At 40.3% G+C, this 20,585-nt stretch overlaps 1 protein-coding gene across 1 annotated transcript in view; it reads right to left on the reverse strand.

Annotated features, from left to right (window-relative positions):
- Adamts12 (ADAM metallopeptidase with thrombospondin type 1 motif 12) overlaps window positions 1–20,585 on the reverse strand; it is a 274,458-nt gene that overhangs the window by 99,478 nt on the left and 154,395 nt on the right. Inside the window, exons 6-11 of the mRNA XM_052743118.1 lie at window positions 20,377–20,501; window positions 17,951–18,100; window positions 6,649–6,792; window positions 5,299–5,443; window positions 4,362–4,454; window positions 3,415–3,560 (exon numbers count right to left, since the gene is read on the reverse strand). Coding sequence (XP_052599078.1) covers window positions 3,415–3,560; window positions 4,362–4,454; window positions 5,299–5,443; window positions 6,649–6,792; window positions 17,951–18,100; window positions 20,377–20,501 — 803 coding nt within the window. The remainder of the gene's footprint in view (window positions 1–3,414; window positions 3,561–4,361; window positions 4,455–5,298; window positions 5,444–6,648; window positions 6,793–17,950; window positions 18,101–20,376; window positions 20,502–20,585) is intronic.

Below are 20,585 nucleotides of genomic sequence, written 5' to 3' on the forward strand. Positions count from 1 at the left end.
GGTGTATCAAATCTGCTCTCAGAGAAGCTGAGGGCAGCTGTATATCCTTTGATAGCTCCCAGGTGACTTATTTCACCTTCTTACCTGTCCCTTGCTGTACCCCGGAGAGATACAGTGACCATCACTGGAGTGTAACATAATGAAGGCCAAAGACTGGAACTCAAATCAGGTTAACTTTCTAGCAGTCAGATGAATCTAAACAAGCTGTCTTAATTCTCTGAGTCTCAGTTATTTTTTACTATGAAATGAGCATGCTGATCTTTATTCTATAGAGATATTAAAGGTCTGATGAGACAATGCACATAAACATTTAATAGAGTAGTAGTTAGTACATGCTAAGAATTGACAACACAATACACTCTTTTAGAGATCGTGAATACAAACCAACATGGAAATACAATACTGTTCTCAACACCATGCTGTGAGGAAGACAGAATTAGTATATAGTCAACACAAGTCCTGTGCTTCCTTGAAATTTACAATATTGTGAAAAACATTAAAATAAATCGTGGTCGTGAGCCTAGCCTCTAATGGCTGAGCCATCTCTCTAGCCCTTAATAAACCTACATAAGAAGTGAGGAATTTTAACACAATAACTAAGTATGCCTGACCCTGAGTAGAATAAAGCTTTGGATAGGAGAGAGCAGTAAGTGGAAGTGGGGTTGGCTAGAAAGAGTTACTGGAAGGGAGAGACCTAGAGAACAGTCTCAGAGAAAAGGCCAATTTGTGAGCAGGAGAGATGCAAGTACATGCTGGAAGCAAGAAGTGTCTTTACCCAGCTGACAGTGGCAAAGCCAAGGTTTGGACCATGTGTTATGATCTACAGCCTGAGTTCTCATCCATGGCTGTCTCAGCCAATCTACAGCCCTGAGAGACAATCGTACAAGTCTAGTCATGTTCTTGTTCTCTTTGACATTCATCAGAATTATGCTACTCCCTTCCCATCTTTCTTAGTGTGACTTGAGCTTAGGGCAGCTCACCTAGCAGGCTTTTCATTCATCTCTTCTTGTAGGAGGTACTAAGAATTGTCCTTAACTTCTGAGGTCATGCTAGTATTCATTCAGTAACAGAGACTCTGTGACTTGGCACCTGTCCATCTTATTTCCATTTGACAAATATTACCAAGAGCCTCTTATAAGCCAAACTCTGCCAGGATCCCTGTGGTTGGTCTCACTGTCAAAGATAAGGTCAGGAAAAGTACCCAGAGAAAAATATTTTTTTAGACAATTGTGTATTAATTGTGATCAAAGAAAGCTATAGTCTTCCAGCATAAGTGAGTATAGCTGGGCTCATACACTAATCTGACTGTGTGACTGGAATCACAGAGATCTTTATACAACTTGTTCCCTATTGTGGAATATTATTTTAACTAAGCATAGATGTGTTAACATTTGTTTATGCTTCAGAACATTACTTTAACTGTGTAAAAGTGTGTTACATTTGTTTATGTTGCATTTATTTAATGATGTAAGGATGTGTATTTAATTATGTAAAGATGTGTTGCATTTGTTTCACCTTGCCTGCAAAAGGCACCTGATTGGTCTAATAAAAAGCTGAATGGCCAATAGCTAGGCAGGAGAAGAACAGATGGGGCTGGCAGGCAGAATTAATAAATTGGAGGAGAAATCTAAGAGGAAGAATGAAAAAGAAGAATGAGAGAAGGGAACAAGGGAGAAAGAAAGAGACACACCCAGAGCAAGAAGCCAGGCAGCCACCAGCCAGCCAGACATAAGAAGCAGTGAAAGTAAGACATACAGAAGGAAAAAAAAGTAAAAATCTCTGAGGCAAAGGGTAGATAAAGAGAAAGGTTAATTTAAGTTAAAAGAGCTAGCCAGAAATGAGCCTAAGCTAGGCCGAGCATTTATAACTAATAGAAAGTCTCTGTGTCATGACTTGGGAGCTGGTTGTTGTCCCAAAAGAAAGAAGCCTGCTACAGTTCCCATTGACAGCGGTCTCAATAAAATCAGGAAAATGAGTTATGGCATCAGATGTTATCACTTACCCAGTGAGACTGAGAAATTGCAGCCTTGGAGATGGGCTTTAGGATACCTTATCTTCTAACACTGAACTAGGGAATCATTCGTCAATTCCTCAGCTAGACCCTCCCTACCGTCTCTGAAGACCAATATGTTACTGAACATCTTCCCAAGTTTAGGGAGTGGTGGCTGAATACACATCACAAGTCTCAGAGAAAATTGTCCATATTTTCTATCTGTAAAAGCACATTTCTGGCCAAACTGATAAGTATTTTCTCTAAAAATAAAGGACTATATAAGAAAGTCCTGCTGTTGAATTTTTGAAGTAATACAGTTTTATTGAGGGACAAAAATTTAAAACAAATATATCATCATTCCTTATGCAAATCCTTATATTTGTAAGTGGTGACCTCATAAGTACCACTTATTTGTAATTTATTATATAATAGGTAATATGTTAAGCTACAGATATTAAAATCTAATCCTCAGAAAAACACACTTTACATATAGCAAATAGTATGCATATATAACACATGTACATATGATATATATATACATATACATATATATTACTATGTTTATTAAGCAAAGGAGACAATTAAAATTTGGAACTTAGATACTGAGAGGCCTTGTAATCACTTTTATCACTTGCTTTTAAAAAATGTGGCTCTTATTCTTCAAAGCAAAGGCAAGTCAAGGAAAAAAGAAGTGTAGTCTTGTTTCCACTTCTAAGAAGTATCAAATGCATCCTTAAAAAAATTGTATACTTAGGAACTTGTATGTGAGGAAGTAACGAAATAAAGAATGCAATATATTTAAGAGCATGACAATTTAAACACATGTAGCATTATAAGTTTATTATATGAAAATATTGAATTAAAAAATAGAATTATGAAATCCTTTACAGGCCATTATATAATCCTAAGATTCATAAAAATATGTTGTTAGAATCTTAATATTGATAATTAACTTCAGAAATGTACATGACCATTTTACTACTTACATGAGGGATGAATACTTTTATGTAATTGTACATTCATTGTGATTGAAACCCACTTATAATCATATCAACAAAACTGAGTTTAATGAATCTACTTCTTACTGATAGAGTATAGTTATCTGGAAGGATCTAACTGCATTAGCTCTCAGAGGCTTCTGCATAGATAGAATGTTTAAAAGAAATTTTCTTATACATTTAAAATGGCTTTGTTTCATCCAAATGATGGAATAAGCTTACTTGTCAGTTAAGACTCCAATGCCAAGTAAAAACATATCGAAACCGAAGTCCTTTTTTCACCCCGTGTGAATCGTCTGGGTCTTTTGGCCTTTGGGAATTGATCTAATTTCTCTCAGACACCTTCAAGAATGGTGTCCTGCCATTCGAGAATAGTGTCCCAGCACGTACAGAGAAAGGAAAGTAAACCATGCCAGGCCTTACTCGGGGTTGTTGCAGAGCCTCTCTGCACTCTGAGCTCCCGCCCCACAGGTCCTGGAGCAGTGGGACCAGGGTGACCAGCGTCCCCAGCCTCCAGGGATGCTCTCTGGTTTCTTCCCCACTGTGATACACTTTCCAGCCATACACCACTGCAAAGAGATAATGATAGAGGGAACACGTGTCAGGAAGATTCCATAGCAAGCAGGGCCAAAGGCTTTCTTAGTCTGAACCCAGTTCCTTCCAAGCCAGACTTCCTAGAATAATACATCAGGGGCCGCACTGAAAAGGGCTCACATACTTCCTCAATACGTTTAGTTTCTAGTATCAGTTTTATACTATATCTATAAACTCAATGATGGATGGTGCCAAACTCAAGCTATATAAAGATACTCACTAAACTCCTAAGCCAGAGACCCACAATAATCCAACTCACTTAATGGGTCACCATCCCCTCGGGCAGTCTGGAGGAGATCTAATGTCTGTGAGTTGTGGCTGTAAGACTGTTCTACTTAAGAAAGTGGGCAGACCTTTAAGACATTTAGTCATGCCAGACAGAAAGAAGGAAGATTATAAAGGACCCCAATCTGATGTTTATGAAAAGAAGAAGCCACTCGCCAATGCTTTCCAGTCTTGAGGGAGAAATGTCAAAAATGAAAGTTCATTAGCAAGCTCCAAAAAGACCGGGAACTCCATAGAAGTTCATCAGGAGAAGATGGGGCTAATGCTCTGCAGGGAAAGTATAGAGCTGTGCTCAGCCTTTCTCACAGACCACCTGGTCCCAGCAAAGGTTGGAAAGAGCATCAGAGGTGGAATCATTTCTGTGTCTGGTCTGACTGTGTGAGCGACACTGGGTGCTCATCACATCCTCCAGGGCCTTCTTCCCGCCTCTTTCCAAGAACTCCAGGCCAAGTGCCCTCCCACCTTTCTTCCTCAGGCAAAGGACACATCACCTTCTTCTCACCACAGCGTGTCCCGTCTGCAGCAGCATCCAGCTTCGAGCGACAGAAGCCTTTTACAGAGCACCACAGTGTCTGGCAGATATTCTGAAAAACAAATGTGAGATTGCACTCTGTTGCACTTTCAAACCCTGCATGGAGATATATTCTCTAAGAAAAACCTAGTAACTTAGAAGATAAGAAGCTAACAGGCACCAAGAATTGACAAATAGGATTACATGTATCTATCTATCATCTATGATATATATATATATATAAAATGTAGGGTAGGCTGGGTCCAAATTATAAAAAAATGTGACACAAGGACTTGGGATTGTTTCCAAAGGTTAGTCATGACTCTAAGAACAGAATAGAAGCATGGTTAGATTTGTGCTTTTAAAATAATGGGAACAGCATTCTGAATAGTAGCCAGAGGGTTGGTAGTCACAATATCAACAGAAGAGCAGCAGAATTGAGACAGCAGTGGTGATAAGAAGGCAAGACTGAGATGTTAATTATTTAAGAGCACGACGCCAAGACTTGAAAATAACGGAGAAGAAGAGTGACTGGGGATGAGTCTAATTCCTACACTGTGATCTCAGGATATCCTTCAATGAAAGATAAATTCTGAAAGGGGACAATTGTAAGGAGTAAGTTAACAGCTATAGAGTTCATCGGTGTTAAATGCTTGAACTCTGTAAGTCACCACGGAACTGCCTCCAAGTTGCATAGGAGTCTGTGTTTCATAGAACTCCAAGAAAGTTGGGTCTGAGAATGTCAGTGATCCCAATTGTATGTTTCTGTTTTGCATAAATATGAACATATTTAAAAAGCTTTCATTTCTGGGCCTGGGCCTGCAGTTTCCAAGCTTTTCCTGGTGCTTCCTTCAGCATGCTGCAGATCTCAAACCTTGCACAGACCCACCAGAGGTTCCAAGAAACCCAGCACTTACTTCCACTTCCTGGCAAAACGTAGCATTGGGGCCATATTGGAGCTGGCACTGGTGATGAACGTCATAAATCACCCCTGGAGCAATGACGTTGGACTTCAAGCCTTTCTTTTTGGGGATATCATCAAGACAGAATCCCCTGCCTCGGCTGCAAACAAGTCAGCAAAATACCAGAGCAGTTGCTTATGACTTTCTAGTCATCCAATAGACATTTTCATCATAACAATTTCTTCTTTGTCTTTCCTGACAGCCTTATTCTTATAAGCAAGAGAACCCTATGGGCCTTTGAAGAAAGTTGATAAAAGGAAATGCAAATCATATCCAACAGAATACATTTCGTTGTTATCTAGGAAATACAAATTGTGGGTGTCCTAGTTAGGTTTCTATTGCTGTGATAAAGACTATGACCAAAAGCAACTTGGGAAGAAAGAGCTTATTATATTCTCCTCTTCCTCCCCCTCCTCTTCCTCTTCCTCCTCCTCCTCCTTCAAAAAACTTTCTCTCATACATTATATCCTGACTGGAGTTTTCCCTCCTATTCCCTCCCCCAACCTCACCTCTCCCCCAGATCCACTCCTCCTCCTTTTCCATCCCAAAAACAGAGCAGGACTCTGTATGGGTCTGACTAGGTCCTCTGTGTATATGTTACGGTTATGTAGCTTGGTGTTCTTGTAAAGCTTATTGCTTCTTCTACTTCTGGGTACCATTCTATCTATGGGGGAAGCAAAGGTAGAAACCTGGAGGCAGGAACTGAAGCGGAAGTCATGGAGGAGTGCTTGTTACTGGCTTGCTCCTTATGCCTTACTCAGCCTGCTTTCTCACACAACTCAAGACCATCTGCCCACTCCCATCCATCAGTAATCAAGACAATGCACTACAGACTTGCCTAAAGGCAATCTGATGGGAGCGTTTTTTCTCAACTGAGGTTTTCCTTCCCACCTAAATCTAGTAGTGTGTGTCAAGGTAACAAAGACAAAACAAGAGGTAGGTAGGTGGGGAAATCGACAATCGTGATTTTGTTGCTAACAGGTTTGACTGAACATTTCTGACCTGTCAGTCTCAATAACTTAATCTAATACACACACACACACACACACACACACACACACACACACACACACACACATTGGGCGGTATCAACCAGGGAGAAGCAGGTTGCTGCTCACTTGCCTGTGGACAGGGGAAAATAGTCAGCAAGCAGATGGGGCATCCACTCCTGTGATGCCACCATGATACTGGGACTGGAACATGAAACCAAGTCTTTCCCCGGCATTAACTCCACTGTGGAAAACTCATTACAACGTCTGACTTAGAGACCCACGTGAGGCCACCATGAAAGGTAACTGCACTTACTCCAGGAAGCGAGTGATGTACTCTTTGCTGCACTTGGACCATGTCAGTGGAGTGGGATCATACTGAATTTGCTGGGACATGATGTATGGGTGCCTGCCCACAGGCTCACAGTCATTTTCTTTTCCATCATGCTGGATGCCAAAGCTGACACAAAACACAGGGACAGAAAGCAGACAGGCATTAAACAAGAGAAATTCACAGGTTCACCAAAGTGATTAAAACCCACAGGAAGCCACTTTTGCTCCAAAGGAGCTGTTTATGAAGTGAGACTTTGAAGTTGGAAGGACAAAGCTAATTCTGGACTCAGAAATTCAGGGAAGATTAGTGACATGCCCCTAACCTCAGCTACATAACTGTGGGAGACGTGGAGAATTAAAAGCAAACCTCTGTTTGGCAGAAAGCCGAGCTCGCCCAGCCTGCCTCCCTGTATTCTGAAGTGAGGAGGGCAAAGCAAGCCCCAGTACACCAGCCTGCTCTGCTGAAGCAACCCTAGTATAAACAAATCCAGTCTTCCTTTCCACTTTCATTCAAGAGAAGCAGGAAAGCAGCCTGAAGGAGACTTTGGCAGATGCACGGGCATCAGCAAATGGATTTCTTTATTCCCTTCTAACAGGTCTCCATGTCAACCTGGCAGGGAGACCTCACAGCTCAGTGGTTGAGAGGTTCAGAGGTTATGAAGATAGACAATCTGGATTGAATTTGAGCTCTGCAGTTTGATGACATTTCAGCTACTGCAACTTGCCTCATTTTTTTTCTCTTCTAGAGAATGGGTAGTCACCACAGTGCTAGGAAGAGATCGGAATGAAGAAAGATTTGAAAGCCACTTAGCAAGGCCTGGTCTATAAGAAGAGCTTCATGAGCAACAGAAATTTAAGCTTTAAAAATAATTTCCCTGCGTCTGGGAAGATGACTCAGTAAATCAAACTCAGTAAACTCAAGCATGAAGACATGAGTTCTATCTCCCAGAATCCACATAAAAAGACAGCGTCTATGGTTCCAGTGCTGGAGAAGATTATTGGTGCTTACTGGCTAACCAGCCTAACCTGCTTGGTGAGTTCAAGACCAGTGAGAGATCCTGTCTCAAAAAACAAAATGGAGAACAAGTGAGGGAGACACAGTCAACCCAATGTTGACTCTGGTCTCCATGCAGGTGTGCATACATGTACACACATACATACATATACACATTTGCACACATATGTGCACATACACATATGTACATACGCAAATAATAATTTTCCAGCTTAATTTCCTTCTTTTAGAGAATAATTGTACAGGTCAAAAGACATACATCTTGTGGAGGCAAATGTGGTCTTCAATAGAGATCTTTGTACTTTGAATTTATTTGTTTTTCTGGCCCCTGGTCTTCCACTGTTATGGCAGACCAGGAAGGCAACCCTGAAGGACCATAATATTGGACTTCCTGCCGTACCAGAGAGTGCCTAGGGAATACAACCAGTGTCCTCAGGATTCTCCCAAGATGCCTCAGGTTCCTAAAAAGATTTGTTCCCATGGAAGTCTGGGCATGGGACATTTACAGCCTAGAGGTGTTGGCTTAGCTTTCCAGATCTGAATACAGAAAGGTATAACTTTGTACTTTTCCCACCCCTCTGACTAAGAAGCTCACATTTTACTTTAATGGCATCTGATTAGCATTAACAACTCATGCACAGAATAGACTTTGGGATTTAGAGGTTTTCTTGGGTTTGACTTACTATAGTATCAGCAACTTACTTGCGAACTTTAATCACATTCCGTGAATATAAAACTCACAAAGAAACCACAGAATTAGTCAGCAAAGCTTTCACACCTATTTACAAAGACAATGATACAGTAGAAATCTTTTATACAGGCTTCCCCAGACTGCAGCCCAGCAATCCCACCCAGCTCATGAAGTACTTGCTGCACAATGTCATGTATTTAGTAGCTAGGAAAAGTCCTATACTGGGAGGCGGTCTCAAAAAAAAATTCACAAAGAAGATATTTTTTGAGACAGGGTCTTATGAAGCTCAGGTTGACCTCTCACCTATATAGCTGAAAATGCCCTTGAACTTGTGATCCATGTACCTCCACCTCCTGGGTGCTGGAATTCCAGGTTTGTGTCACCATACTTGGTTCATAAAGTACTAGGGTCAAACTCCAGGCTTCATGCATGCTAATCAAGCATTCTACCAATGAGCAACACCCCCAGTCCCAAATGATGATCTTTTTCATAGAGGGTATTCTAATACACAAAGCTGTGTGCTTGAGGTTTACTTTTTTGTATTTTCTTAGTACTGAGGACTGAATCTAGATTCTTGCACTTGCTAGGAGAGCACTCAACCACTGAACTACATCTTGCGGCTTTTGTCTTTTGAAACAGAATCTTGTTGGTGCAGGCCAGTTTAACTGGAACACATGATCCACTTGCTTCTACTCCCCTGAGATAATCAGTATGCACCATTATACTCCTAGTTATTGGTTATTCTGCACTTTAAATACAGAAGTTCACCAAGATCTCATTTTAGTTTTCCTAGGTCTTTTTAGTGCATTACAGAATTTTCTCTTGAATTGTATTCTTGTTTTATGAAAGAAAAGAGGTGCTATGAAACAAATGTGCTGTCTGTCTACTATCCCCAAGCTGGTGAAGTAGTCATATGGGAGTAGTATGGTGATATTTTATTTGTATTAAAACGCTATTTGTATGTTAATAAATAAAGTTGCTCAGGGGTCAGAGCTATTAGCAAGCCATAGGAAAGCCGGGTGGTGGTGGCGTATGCTTGTAATCCCAGCACTTGGTAGGCAGAGCTAGGTAAGTCTCTGTGTGTTCAGGGATACAGCCAGCATTGGATACACATGCCTTTAACCTCAATACCAACTATAGAAGACCTGGAGGTCTGTACAGACAGGCAGTGATGAGGCGATCATGTGGTTGGGTTTACAACCAATGAGAAGGCAGAACAGAAAGTCTATATAAAGACTTTAACACAGGAAGTAGCTATCTTTTGGAGAGGTAGGACCACCGCAGGAGGAAGGGTAAGGTTTTAGCTCTAAGCTCTGACCTCTTGGCTTTCTTCTTTGCATTGGTTCTGTGTTTCTTATTTAATAAGACGGTTGGTTACATCTACAGAGCAGTGAATCAGTAACAGCGAGGGATGAGAACACATGGGGCCAGAGCAGTAGAGGGTTTATCTCCAAGGAGATATCTTCTATCCTTTGGGATAGAATCCAAAAATTAGTTTGAAAGAGGCATCCTGTACTTCTGGAACAATCCCCAGGGTGGCTAGGTTAGCCTCTTATCTGGGTCTTCGTTGTTTCAATTCCTTTAAAGTGGGTTTACTAAACTATAGGCTGAAGTAACAGCTTAAGTATTTTGGTCTCAGGAGTACTTTGTGGGGTGTATCTACTCTTTCCCTCATATTGTTTATTCATTTGATGGTACAGTGGAACTTGCAGAGAGCAAGAGTCATGAAAGCAGGAATACAAATTTTTCCAAGTCTTTCAGTACACCAGGTTTGAACATACAGGGAGAAAAGCTCTAGAAATGAAATAGATCACAATCAGGAAGCTGAGGTGATGATATTGAGCCAATATACATACTCAACATAACCATGGTGTTTTCATTACTAAGAACAAAATATTTTTACGCATTTTAATTTAAACATACATATCCAAGTTTCAAATCTTGCACCTACATACAGGAGAGAACATTTAACATTTCTCTTTATTGTTGCACAAATCCTAATTGGTCTTAATAAAAACCTGGAGCCAGATATTGGGGTAAATCCCAAAAGATCAGACTGACAAAGGAACAAGCCACAACTACTTCTCACGTCGCCAACTCCATGAATCCTCTGACTGAATGCCTTTGAGTCCTCAGTGGAAAGGGCTCAGTTCCTGTCTCCTCGGCCTTATATGCCTTTCTCCACCCAGCCATTTCACTTCCTATCTCAGTCTTCCTAGTGCTGGGATTAATGACGTGTGTGCTTCCCAAATACTGGGGTTAAAGGTGTGTGCCATCACTGCCTGGCTCTGTTTTTCTCTTAGACTAGATCAATCTCATGTAGCCCAGTGTGGCCTTGAGCTCACAGAGATCCAGATCCCAAGTACTAGGATTAAAGGTGTGTGCCACCACTGCCTGACCTCTATGTTTAACTCTGTGGCTGGTTCTATCCTCTGATCTTCAGGAAAGCTTTATTTCTTAGATTACAAACATATCACCAAATTTTATGTATCTGAGTTGCCTCACTCTGAATGATTATTACTAGCTTCATCCATTTACCTCTAAATTTCATTTTTCTTTGCAGCTGAATAATATTCTGTTGTGTGCATGTATATTTTCATTATCTATTCAGGAGTTCATAGGCATTTAGGCTGAGGATCCATAGAAGTCAGGGAACTAGTAAGAAGTCATGGGGGATTTTAAGAGAAGGTGGATAGAATGCAGGTGTAATGGAGGCAGAAGGGGGAATGATGGAACAGGAAAGGTTAAACGTGGTGGGGTGGGAGGGCAGGGTAGAGGAGGGAGTATGAGGAGGGATGAATAACACCAAAAATCTTTGAAAATTCTATGTGGAAATTTATTACTGTATGAACTTCCTAAAATATGTACATATATGAAAATTAAAAAGTATATATGGAAATTAAATGGAGTTATTCTATAACAGAGGAATAATACACTATGATTATCAAATAAAAAGCCCAGTGCCAAGTATGAACTACCTCTTGACAAGTCATTGGGCAGTGGGGTCTTTTCCCCCTAAATTATAGGCTATTACTACTGTTCTTGAATACCCTTCAGAAATGGATTATAAGACCCTCCTGTGGTGGTATTGTGTTCCCCAAAATATGGTACACCCTAATAAACTTATCTGGGGTCAGAGACAGAACAGCCACTAGATACAAAGGCTAGAAAATGGTGGCATTCACACCTTTAATCCCTCTGGATCTCTGTGAGTTCAAGGCCACACTGGAAACGGCCAGGCACGGTGACACACGCCTTTAATCCCAGTCTGAGGAAACAAGACCAGCTGAGAAGTTGGCCAGGTGAGGTTAGCTGTGGCTTTTTCTGTCTCTCTGATCTTCCAGTGTTCACCCAATAACTGGCCTCAGGTTTGATTTTATTAATAAGAACTTTTAAGATTCTTGCTACACCCTCCTGCTGAAGACATCATATACTGGAATCATAGGACATAAAGAAATCACGCCAGTCCTAACCTGGAAGCTTTAATCCTACTAGCGAATATTCATGGTGCCAGAAGATTCTATTTACATCATCAGGGGAATAACGTATTGAGAAATTTTACCTAGCTGTGAGCTCTGAAAACTACAATAACAACAGGCCTGGCAAGATACGTCCACTGATGCAAAAGTGACATGAATCTACAGGCATAACCAACACTCTTTTTCATTGGATTTAAAGCCCACTCTACAAGACAGAACTTATGCCTAGTTAATTGGGCCAAAACTCCATGGCTGGCTAGGGCCATAGGCCCTAGGGGAGAACCAAATACTATTATTCTGCTAAATGGACATGGTATTAGCTGCAACCTAAGTTTCTTATCTTTGTATCCATAAATTAATGCACCTTTCAACTCTCATCAGGGAAGTTTCCTTTTGCAATAGATGGAATGGCAATTAGTACACAAATCCACAACGAGTCAATGTACAGAGAATAAAAGACTGTGAAGTACTCAGCCTAAAATAGAACATCTGTATCACATCCTCTCCTTCTGAAAGCTAAGGGACCACTGAAGAAGAGGGAATGGAAAGATGAGAAGAGCCAGAAGTAGTGGATGTTTGCAGTGAAGCAATATTTGTTAGACATGACAGGGCCATTTTACACATGAACGCTCGACAAGACCTGTGCAACAAAAAGCCAGCAAAAATCTTTGCACAGATTGGGGGAACAGGGGTCATGAAGTCATACATTATCTGAGAAACTGATGGCAGTAGATGGTGAAATGTTCATTCATATATTTTACCCATTTTCTTTTCTTTCTTTTATAAGTAATACATGTAATTTTATTTTGAGTCTTTACAGCTATCAGACTGTCTAGACAACTTGCTTTGACTCAGTGAATGAATGACCTTGGGGCAGGCAGACAATTTGTTACTTTTTTTTAATTACTATTTTATTTTTCTTTCATTTTGAAGTAGTAGATTTCCATATGGCATCTTTCTATCTACTGGGTTTTGGTTAACCCCACCCCGACTCCATCCCTGTCTCCTCCTTACCTGCATCTTGCTGTTCTGCACCCTCAAACATTTCTTCCTTCCTATTACCCTTACATTTCCATATCATATTTTTTAATGATTGAGTTTTTAAAGTTTCTTTTTTAATATGTTCCAGACTCTAGGCCTTTATTCAAGATGTAGTATATTATTTCCCAATAATTCCAAAAACATTACCAAAAATTTAGTAATTTAAAGTAAGAGAAATCTATTCTCTCCCAATTCCAAAGGCCAGAAGTACAGAGTTAAAGGTAAAGTGATGGTGTGATGGGATTAAACTTTCAGTCTCAGTGTTCATCTGTCTGGGAAGCAGGAATATGATTGACTTCAAATGTTTATGCTCTACCTCATCATTTCAATGAACTCATACATCTCCCTTTTTTATGTGTGTGGATTCCCTGGGGTTCTCTCTACATAAAACAATCCTACATTCAAATTGAACTTTTAAATTTCTTCCTTTCAAACATGTTTCCTCTTCATTTCCCTTGCCTTCTCACATTCACTGATACTACTATTATCTTGAATAAAATGATGAGAATGACGTATTTACCTTTTTCTGAGATTAGAAGGAATACATACAGCTTTCCATTATTAAATAGTGTTAACTGTAAATTATTTAGTTGATGTGCTTTATCAAGTTAATGAGTTTGTATTCATTTCTTTTTTAAAAATGAATTTTAAAAATTGGGGCTGGAGATATGGCTCAGCAGTTAAGAACATGGGCTGGTCTTCCACAGGATTCAGGTTAGATTTCAAGTACCCACATGACAGCTCACAGTGGTAGAATTCCAGTTGAAGAACTGATGCCCTCTTGTGGCCCTCATGGGACCAGGCATGCATGTGGTACACAGCAATACATATACACCTGATTTGTAAAATAAAACAAAATAATAATTTAAAAGAGGTCATGAATGGGAATGGATGCTTGAGCTGTGTAGCGGGGAGAGTCTTCCTAATGGCCTGGGAGCAAATGGAATTTCCCATATCCACAAGGTCCACCTGCACTTCCACTACAGGGCTGGAATTAGGGGGATACTCCCCACTGCTCTGTGGGGATCAAGGTTTCCAGGACTCTATGAGGCCTTTGTGGCACCACCCAAGTGCTGGGTACTGACTGCTTCTTCATGGTATCAAGTAGATGGAAGTCTAGGCTTCCTACTTAAACTCTGCTAGCACAGGAGGCCAAGGCCACATTGCTCCTCCCCCATGATGTGTGGCTGCAGTAAAAGAATTACTATCTAACTTTTTTTTTTCTGTCTCACTGCAACATGCCTTTCAGGGTCCTTTGGAGAAAGAGAATAGGTTTACTGGCATGGGGATTTTTGTATCTGTTTTCAGGTTGCAGGCTCTATCATCCTCAAGTCTGAAATGTGAGAAAAAAGAAAAGAAGGGAATTTATTGTGTTATCCTTTGGTTTTGTGGTTCCAATCTTGGCTTCCTTTTAGTCTCCATCTCTCAGAATCTTCAGGGGTTTTTAATACAATGGTCGGGGTTTTACACCATATGTAAAGGAGAACAGGAAAAAGGGCATTGAGACCATTCCTTGACTCTGAATTTTGTGGATGGTGGCACTTGCCTCCTAAGTAAGCAGATGCTATTGGTACCTGCCAACATGCTTACTATCAGCTGACTTCCAAGTATAAGTATTTGCATCATTTTTTTCTGGGAGCTTTCCTCAAGGCTACATGACAATGTCCTGCCTTTTCTTACCATGGTGGGAGTAAGATGGAATACAGGCCTCTGGGAATAATCTTTGACAAATGATGTGAGGATATTTTATGTAAAATAAGTCAGGTTTTTCCTCTTTGAATGGAATAGCCCTGGAGGATAATTTTTGAGAGTGTCCCTGTGAAATTAAGGTGGAGAAAAAACTAAAATGATTGATCTATTATCTCTTGACTATTTTCCCTGTTGGTATTTGATTACTGTATACTCATCCCTAGTCAGGTTCTGAGTGAACTGAAACACTACCTGGTTCACCCTGAAGTGTTCTTTTATTTCAGAAGGCAATTTTTACTTACAAAGATTTTTGTTTAGAACCAGATCCTCATCTTCCCTGTATAATATGAAATGGAACATCTTCAAAAACACAAGCACTGGATACAGAATTTCCAAATGCACTGCCTAGCTCTGAACTGGTGTTTAGTCACTAATCCCAGTCAGTACAATAACAGTCCACCACTTCTGATAAGTAGTAAACACATGCATCTTTTATCACCAAGGTGATAGACTATGCCCAGATAATCATACCAATGATTGCTCAGAACTGGCGCAAAATTGCTGTTGGGAGACTGACTTACATTTCTCTTTCTTTACAAGCCAGACTGAACTTGGGAATACAAAGGATCCATTTTCTAAGCACAAATGACATTTCCACATGCCTGCTATCAAGATACATCTTCTCATTGTTTCTTTATATTGGGTACATGGTTGCTAGAAGGTTTTTAAGCAATTGCTTCTCAGTTTGACTCTTCTATTCTCTCTTGCTAGTGATTATTGACACCAATGGCTCACTCGGAGATGTCATGAGTCTCATCTCCCTGCATGGCAGGATTGAGGAGGCCTGTATGTTTGCACATGAGAATAACTTTCATTTTGCTAAGACCAACAATTATTGCTTGGTTTTTCCAAGATTAGTGGGATTTTTTTGTAGCTCCTCCAGATTGCCAATCATCGTTTAATCACAGAAAGGTCATCTATGTTCTCTGTCTCTGAATTTTTGACAACCAAAGATATTAAAAGATATCACATTTGTCACTGGGGCTGTGTTGTGAGGGTTCAATAAATCACAGCCCCTCAGAATTTGCCTGGTGCAACCTACTCATGTAACAGACAAAGTTAAGTATAGCAAGATCAAGGGAACTGTTTAGGGTCATACTACTGATTGATGGAAAAGTCAGAGCAAGCATTCACTTTTTGTAGCCATGGGGAAATGTTTTGGCCTTGTCATGTAGGTAAAATCATTTTGCAAAGTTATAAGCTTTATGGGCTCATAGTGACTGAGCCCAGACTGAAGAGGTCTCACCGGATGCAATACAGTCTCCAGGGTTCTTCTCAATTCTGACTCTTTTCTAGTGGAACACTGAGTATGCCCAGTGTTTGTTCTTCTTTATAGAGAGGGGATCTCTGTAGAAATAGTGATGGGGGCAGGCTACCATGAAGCAGCAGGGGTGGTTTAACTGTTCATGGGACTCCTCACTTTGAATCTCCTGTTAGACAATACTCTTTGATTTGTGGTTAGCACATACACAGACAAACAAAGCTACAAGAAGCTAAGATCTTTACCTGTGGAAGCCTTTGATGTCTGGCAAATCTAGAATCTTTCTCAAACCTTCACTCAAACATTCTGAAACCTGACTTCATATGACGCATCTAGTCAGAATATTTTTAAATAACTTGGATATTCTACTAACTGGTGTGTAAATGATCTCTGAAAGTTTATAGAAGTTTTCAACTTCTTATTTAATGTTGTCCTTTCACATATACATATAAGACATAGGCTGACAATAATAGTATCTAGTTCATATGACTGCTGAGACCAGCCATGGCTCAATGAAAATCCAATGGCACAAATAGGAGCTCAAGAATGTTAATTTTGTATGTTTTTAGTGACATTAATATTGTCATTCCACAACCATACCAACTATAATCAGATTAAAGGACTTTCATGCTTTTCCTCACCAGGAACAGTATTTTCTCTGGCTTAAAGTCCAGGCAGCTTCAGCCTCTAGTCAGTAAATTCTTTAGTAGAGGCTTTATAACTTCCTGCCTGTTATCCTGTAATACACCCTACTACTGGCCCTTAAACTTATTCCTCAAAATGATCTCCCAAGACCTCTTCAAAACTAGAGTTGCCCTTTATTTTTCAGATCATTCTGTAGCTAAATCTCTGGAAAACAGATATATTTTTTTTGTTTTTTGGTTTTTTGAGACAGGGTTTCTCTGTGAAGTAGTCCTGGCTGTCCTGGAACTCACTCTGTAGACCAGGCTGGCCTTGAACTCACAGAGATCCACCTGACTCTGCCTCCTGAGTGCTGAGATTAAAGCATGTGCCACCATCACCCTGTAAGACAAATTGCTAAACTGTCTTATTAATGAAAACCCAGAGCCAGATATTGGAGTGAAAAACTGAGAAATCAGAGGAATAGGACAAGCCAGAGCCAACCTCACCTCACTGACACCTCAGTCTCCAAAGAGACCTACTTCCTGTATACACATGCCTGTATGCCTTTGTGTTCTGCCATCTTACTTCCTCTTCCTGCCCAGCTCTGTCACTTCCTGTCTATCTGTACAGCCCTCCAGACCTTTATGGTTAGTGCTGGGATTAAAGGTATATACCACCCTTGCATGGCTCTGTTCCCAGTGTGGCCTTGAACTCACAGAGATCCAGATGGATTTCTGCCTTCCCAGTGACTGGATTAAAGGTGTGTGCTACCATTGCCTGACCTCTACGTTTACTATAGTGGCTAGTTTTTTCCTTTGATCCTCAGATAAACTTTATTAGGGTACACAATATATTGGGAACACAATATATCACCACACCGCCCAGCTGGAAATCAGATATTTTGCTAATTCCTTTTAGAGACTTCAATCCTCTGGAATGATGGGATGTGTTAATCAGTGTTGTAGAATATTATTTTAACTATGTAAAGATGTGTTACACTTGTTTATGCTGTGGAATAGTACTTTAACTATAATTCTAGCACTTTGGAGGCTGAGGTAGGAGAGTTATAGTGAACTAAAGGCTGGCCTGAGCTACATAGTGAGTTTCAGGCCAGTGTGGGCTACACCCTGAGACTATGTCTTAAACAAAATTCAAACAAAGAAATAAGTAAACAAACATTGCCTTTTTAAGAAAGTCTCACTGGTTCTAATCTATAATTGTTATAAGTGTTAAGGACAGAGTAGATGCAGGTCATGACATATGGCATTACTCCCACCTCTCAGATGAAGTGCAAAGGTCAGGGGGTGAACCTGTGCCACATGCTAAGTGAATCTTGTGATACTCAGTTTAAATTGCTTTCCATTACCTTCAGGGCTACTGATACATGAACCCTGCAAGTGGATCTCTGCTGCTTGAACTCTTTACCTGTGCCCGAGTTCATGGGCGATGGTGAAAGCCAGGGGCAAGCCAGAATCTTCATTGATGTTACAACTCCTGTGAGGCTGGCACATTCCTGACAATTGAGACAGCCCCAGAGTTTCACAAGGGCGATTGACACCAGCACAGATATCCTTTCTGGAAGCAGAGAACAGAGATGCTTAAACACCCAAAGACATGTTAGAGAAGACTTCCTGTGCAAATACATCAGTATAAACTACTTACGGTTGGTATCTTTTAAGCATATTTTAAAATAAAGCCCATGTGAGAACAGGGATCAACTTTGAATTCGCTGGACCTATTCTGATTTTATCTCTTAATTAATTGAATTTCCCAAGCTTTAAAGTGTTGGGAAAATTTAAAGCATTTTATTTTGAGTGGTTTCTGCTCATCATCTCAGGAGACTAGTATGGTTAGGCTAACAACATATTGCTGAAATGGAAATAAAAGTTCATTTGAACATTGAATAAGGAAGGGATAATTAACAATTTTCTTTTCAGACGTGAAACCCCCTGTTGGTCTTTCTGAGGTCTGTTTTCAAAACTCATCTGAGGTTTGTTTGTTTATCTTGTTTTCGTTGGATGAAAAATGCAATTTCTCCCACTATCCCACAAAGAGACGAAATTATTTATCTAATCACACTACACTAATAAAACTTGCACGTGTGCACTGTGTATGTGAGAATCACATGCACACTGTGATACTTGAGCTCTCCTTTTCACCAAGCATTAACTAGAAAAAGGGAAAGAAGGACTAGTAAGATATCAGAAAACACTACAGCTTTTCAAAAAATAAGAGCATGCTCTCATAGCCTAGACAGATTATTTCAATCGCTGGCAAGAGTTTTCAGAGAGTCATTAATTAGTCACCAGACTTTCTTCAAACCCAAGAAGAGCTTTTGATTAGCACAAGTGCTGGTGATGCATTTACACTTTAGCTGCAAAGCTTAGCTCTTGAGATTTGTGTGGGCATCTTCTGCGGCAACAAATGGGTCACTTGCTTTTTGCGTCCTTAGGGAAATGGAAAGGATCCACACTTGGAGAACATATGAGAGCTCTCGGTTCTCTGAATGGCAGTGGGTAGGCCTAGGGAGTAAGAGAAGCAGCCCCCTTTCATGGGCAATGTAGATGTGAATCATATGTTTACTGTCTGCAGCTGTTGGAGGGTTGAGCATTGTAGAGGTAGATCATACAGTCTCCAGACATATATGTCCCAACCATGACTGCAGGATGCATGTTTTATTACTTAATTTAAAAGTACAGCTCTTCAGGGACCTGCTGGGGAAAAAGTGTATGACACCCATTGATAATCCATTAACTCTCTCAGGTTGATTTGGAAGGAGGCCCTGTCTGTTACATAATTTTTATGGAGTACCTACTAAGAGTTTAGCATCGAAGAGGGGAAAAGGGGAGACAATAAAGGAATAGTTAGTTATATACAAATCTGTTCCAAGAGAAGATTTTGGTATAAACCTATAGCAGTGCATTCCTAGGTTGACCAGTAGTCCCCTGTGGAGTAGGTTTGTGCAGATGTAGAACATTAATCACAAAGGCTCTGGCTCTCCCTAACAGAAGAGGCCTCTTTTAATATACATCCTTAGATTTCTGGATGTCTGTAAATTTGCATAAGCTATGTAGTAAGAACTAAATCCTCCACTTATTAGATAAGCCCTTATTATAAAGAAATTAGTAGGAAGTCAACAAATATTTACTGAGCCAGTGAAAAATCAGATTTCAAAGAACCTGAGTTGACTGGGAAAGCTCATTAGCTTTTCATAGTTCTGGATCCTGAAAGTTATGGTGTTTTTATAGCACCATAGGACCTATCTGTGCTCACAACATAATCACATCTTTGCAATGATGTGGAGTAAATCCAGGGCCTCACCAATACTAGGCAAGTGATCTACCACTGCACTATACTCCCCTATTAAAATCATGAGGGCAAAAAGGAGAAAAGCACATTTATATCACTCTGTTTACGTAGGGAAGGATGTGTGCACTGTATCCTAGGCATCAGTCAGGAGTGGGTTAGAACAGGTAAGTTCCTGGATAGTAGTGTCTCATAAATTGAAAAGGGGAAGATTAGATAGAAATAAAAGAATTGAAAATAGATTTCTTGGTACAAAGTAGAGAGTTTTAAAGGTAAAATCTTTGTTATGATAAGAAAAGAGACTTGTTTGACAACAGATGTAGTTTATAAGAAAGGAGAGTTTTCCAATATCAACAAGCTTGCTAATATGCCCTCTCCATGGTATGAGCCAGCAAGGGGCTCACAGACCACAGTTGCCACTTTCACAAATGACCGAGAGCAGAAAAGGGTAGTTAGAATCCCATGAGGGTGAGCCAATGACAAGACTTTCAGCCACTAGCCTTTCTCAGCTGGTTACCCTCCTTTCCCTATAGCCTCTGAGGTACCTGGTGATAAGAACAGCCACATCGTGATGGACAGGGTTGAGGTCACTCTTGGGATTGATGCTTTTCTGCCACTTGCAGAAGCTGGACAGTGTCTTCTCTGCATGGTGAACTATTTTCAATCCTTGCTGGAAGAAGAAGAGAAAGAGACTTGCATTAGGAGGCTCTCCGTGATCAAGTATTAGATAGTAATCCTTAGAAACTCTTCAGAG

The sequence above is a fragment of the Peromyscus californicus genome, unplaced genomic scaffold (genome assembly GCF_007827085.1).
Source record: "Peromyscus californicus insignis strain IS unplaced genomic scaffold, ASM782708v3 Scaffold_18__1_contigs__length_77618521, whole genome shotgun sequence".
Taxonomy (NCBI): domain Eukaryota; kingdom Metazoa; phylum Chordata; class Mammalia; order Rodentia; family Cricetidae; genus Peromyscus; species Peromyscus californicus.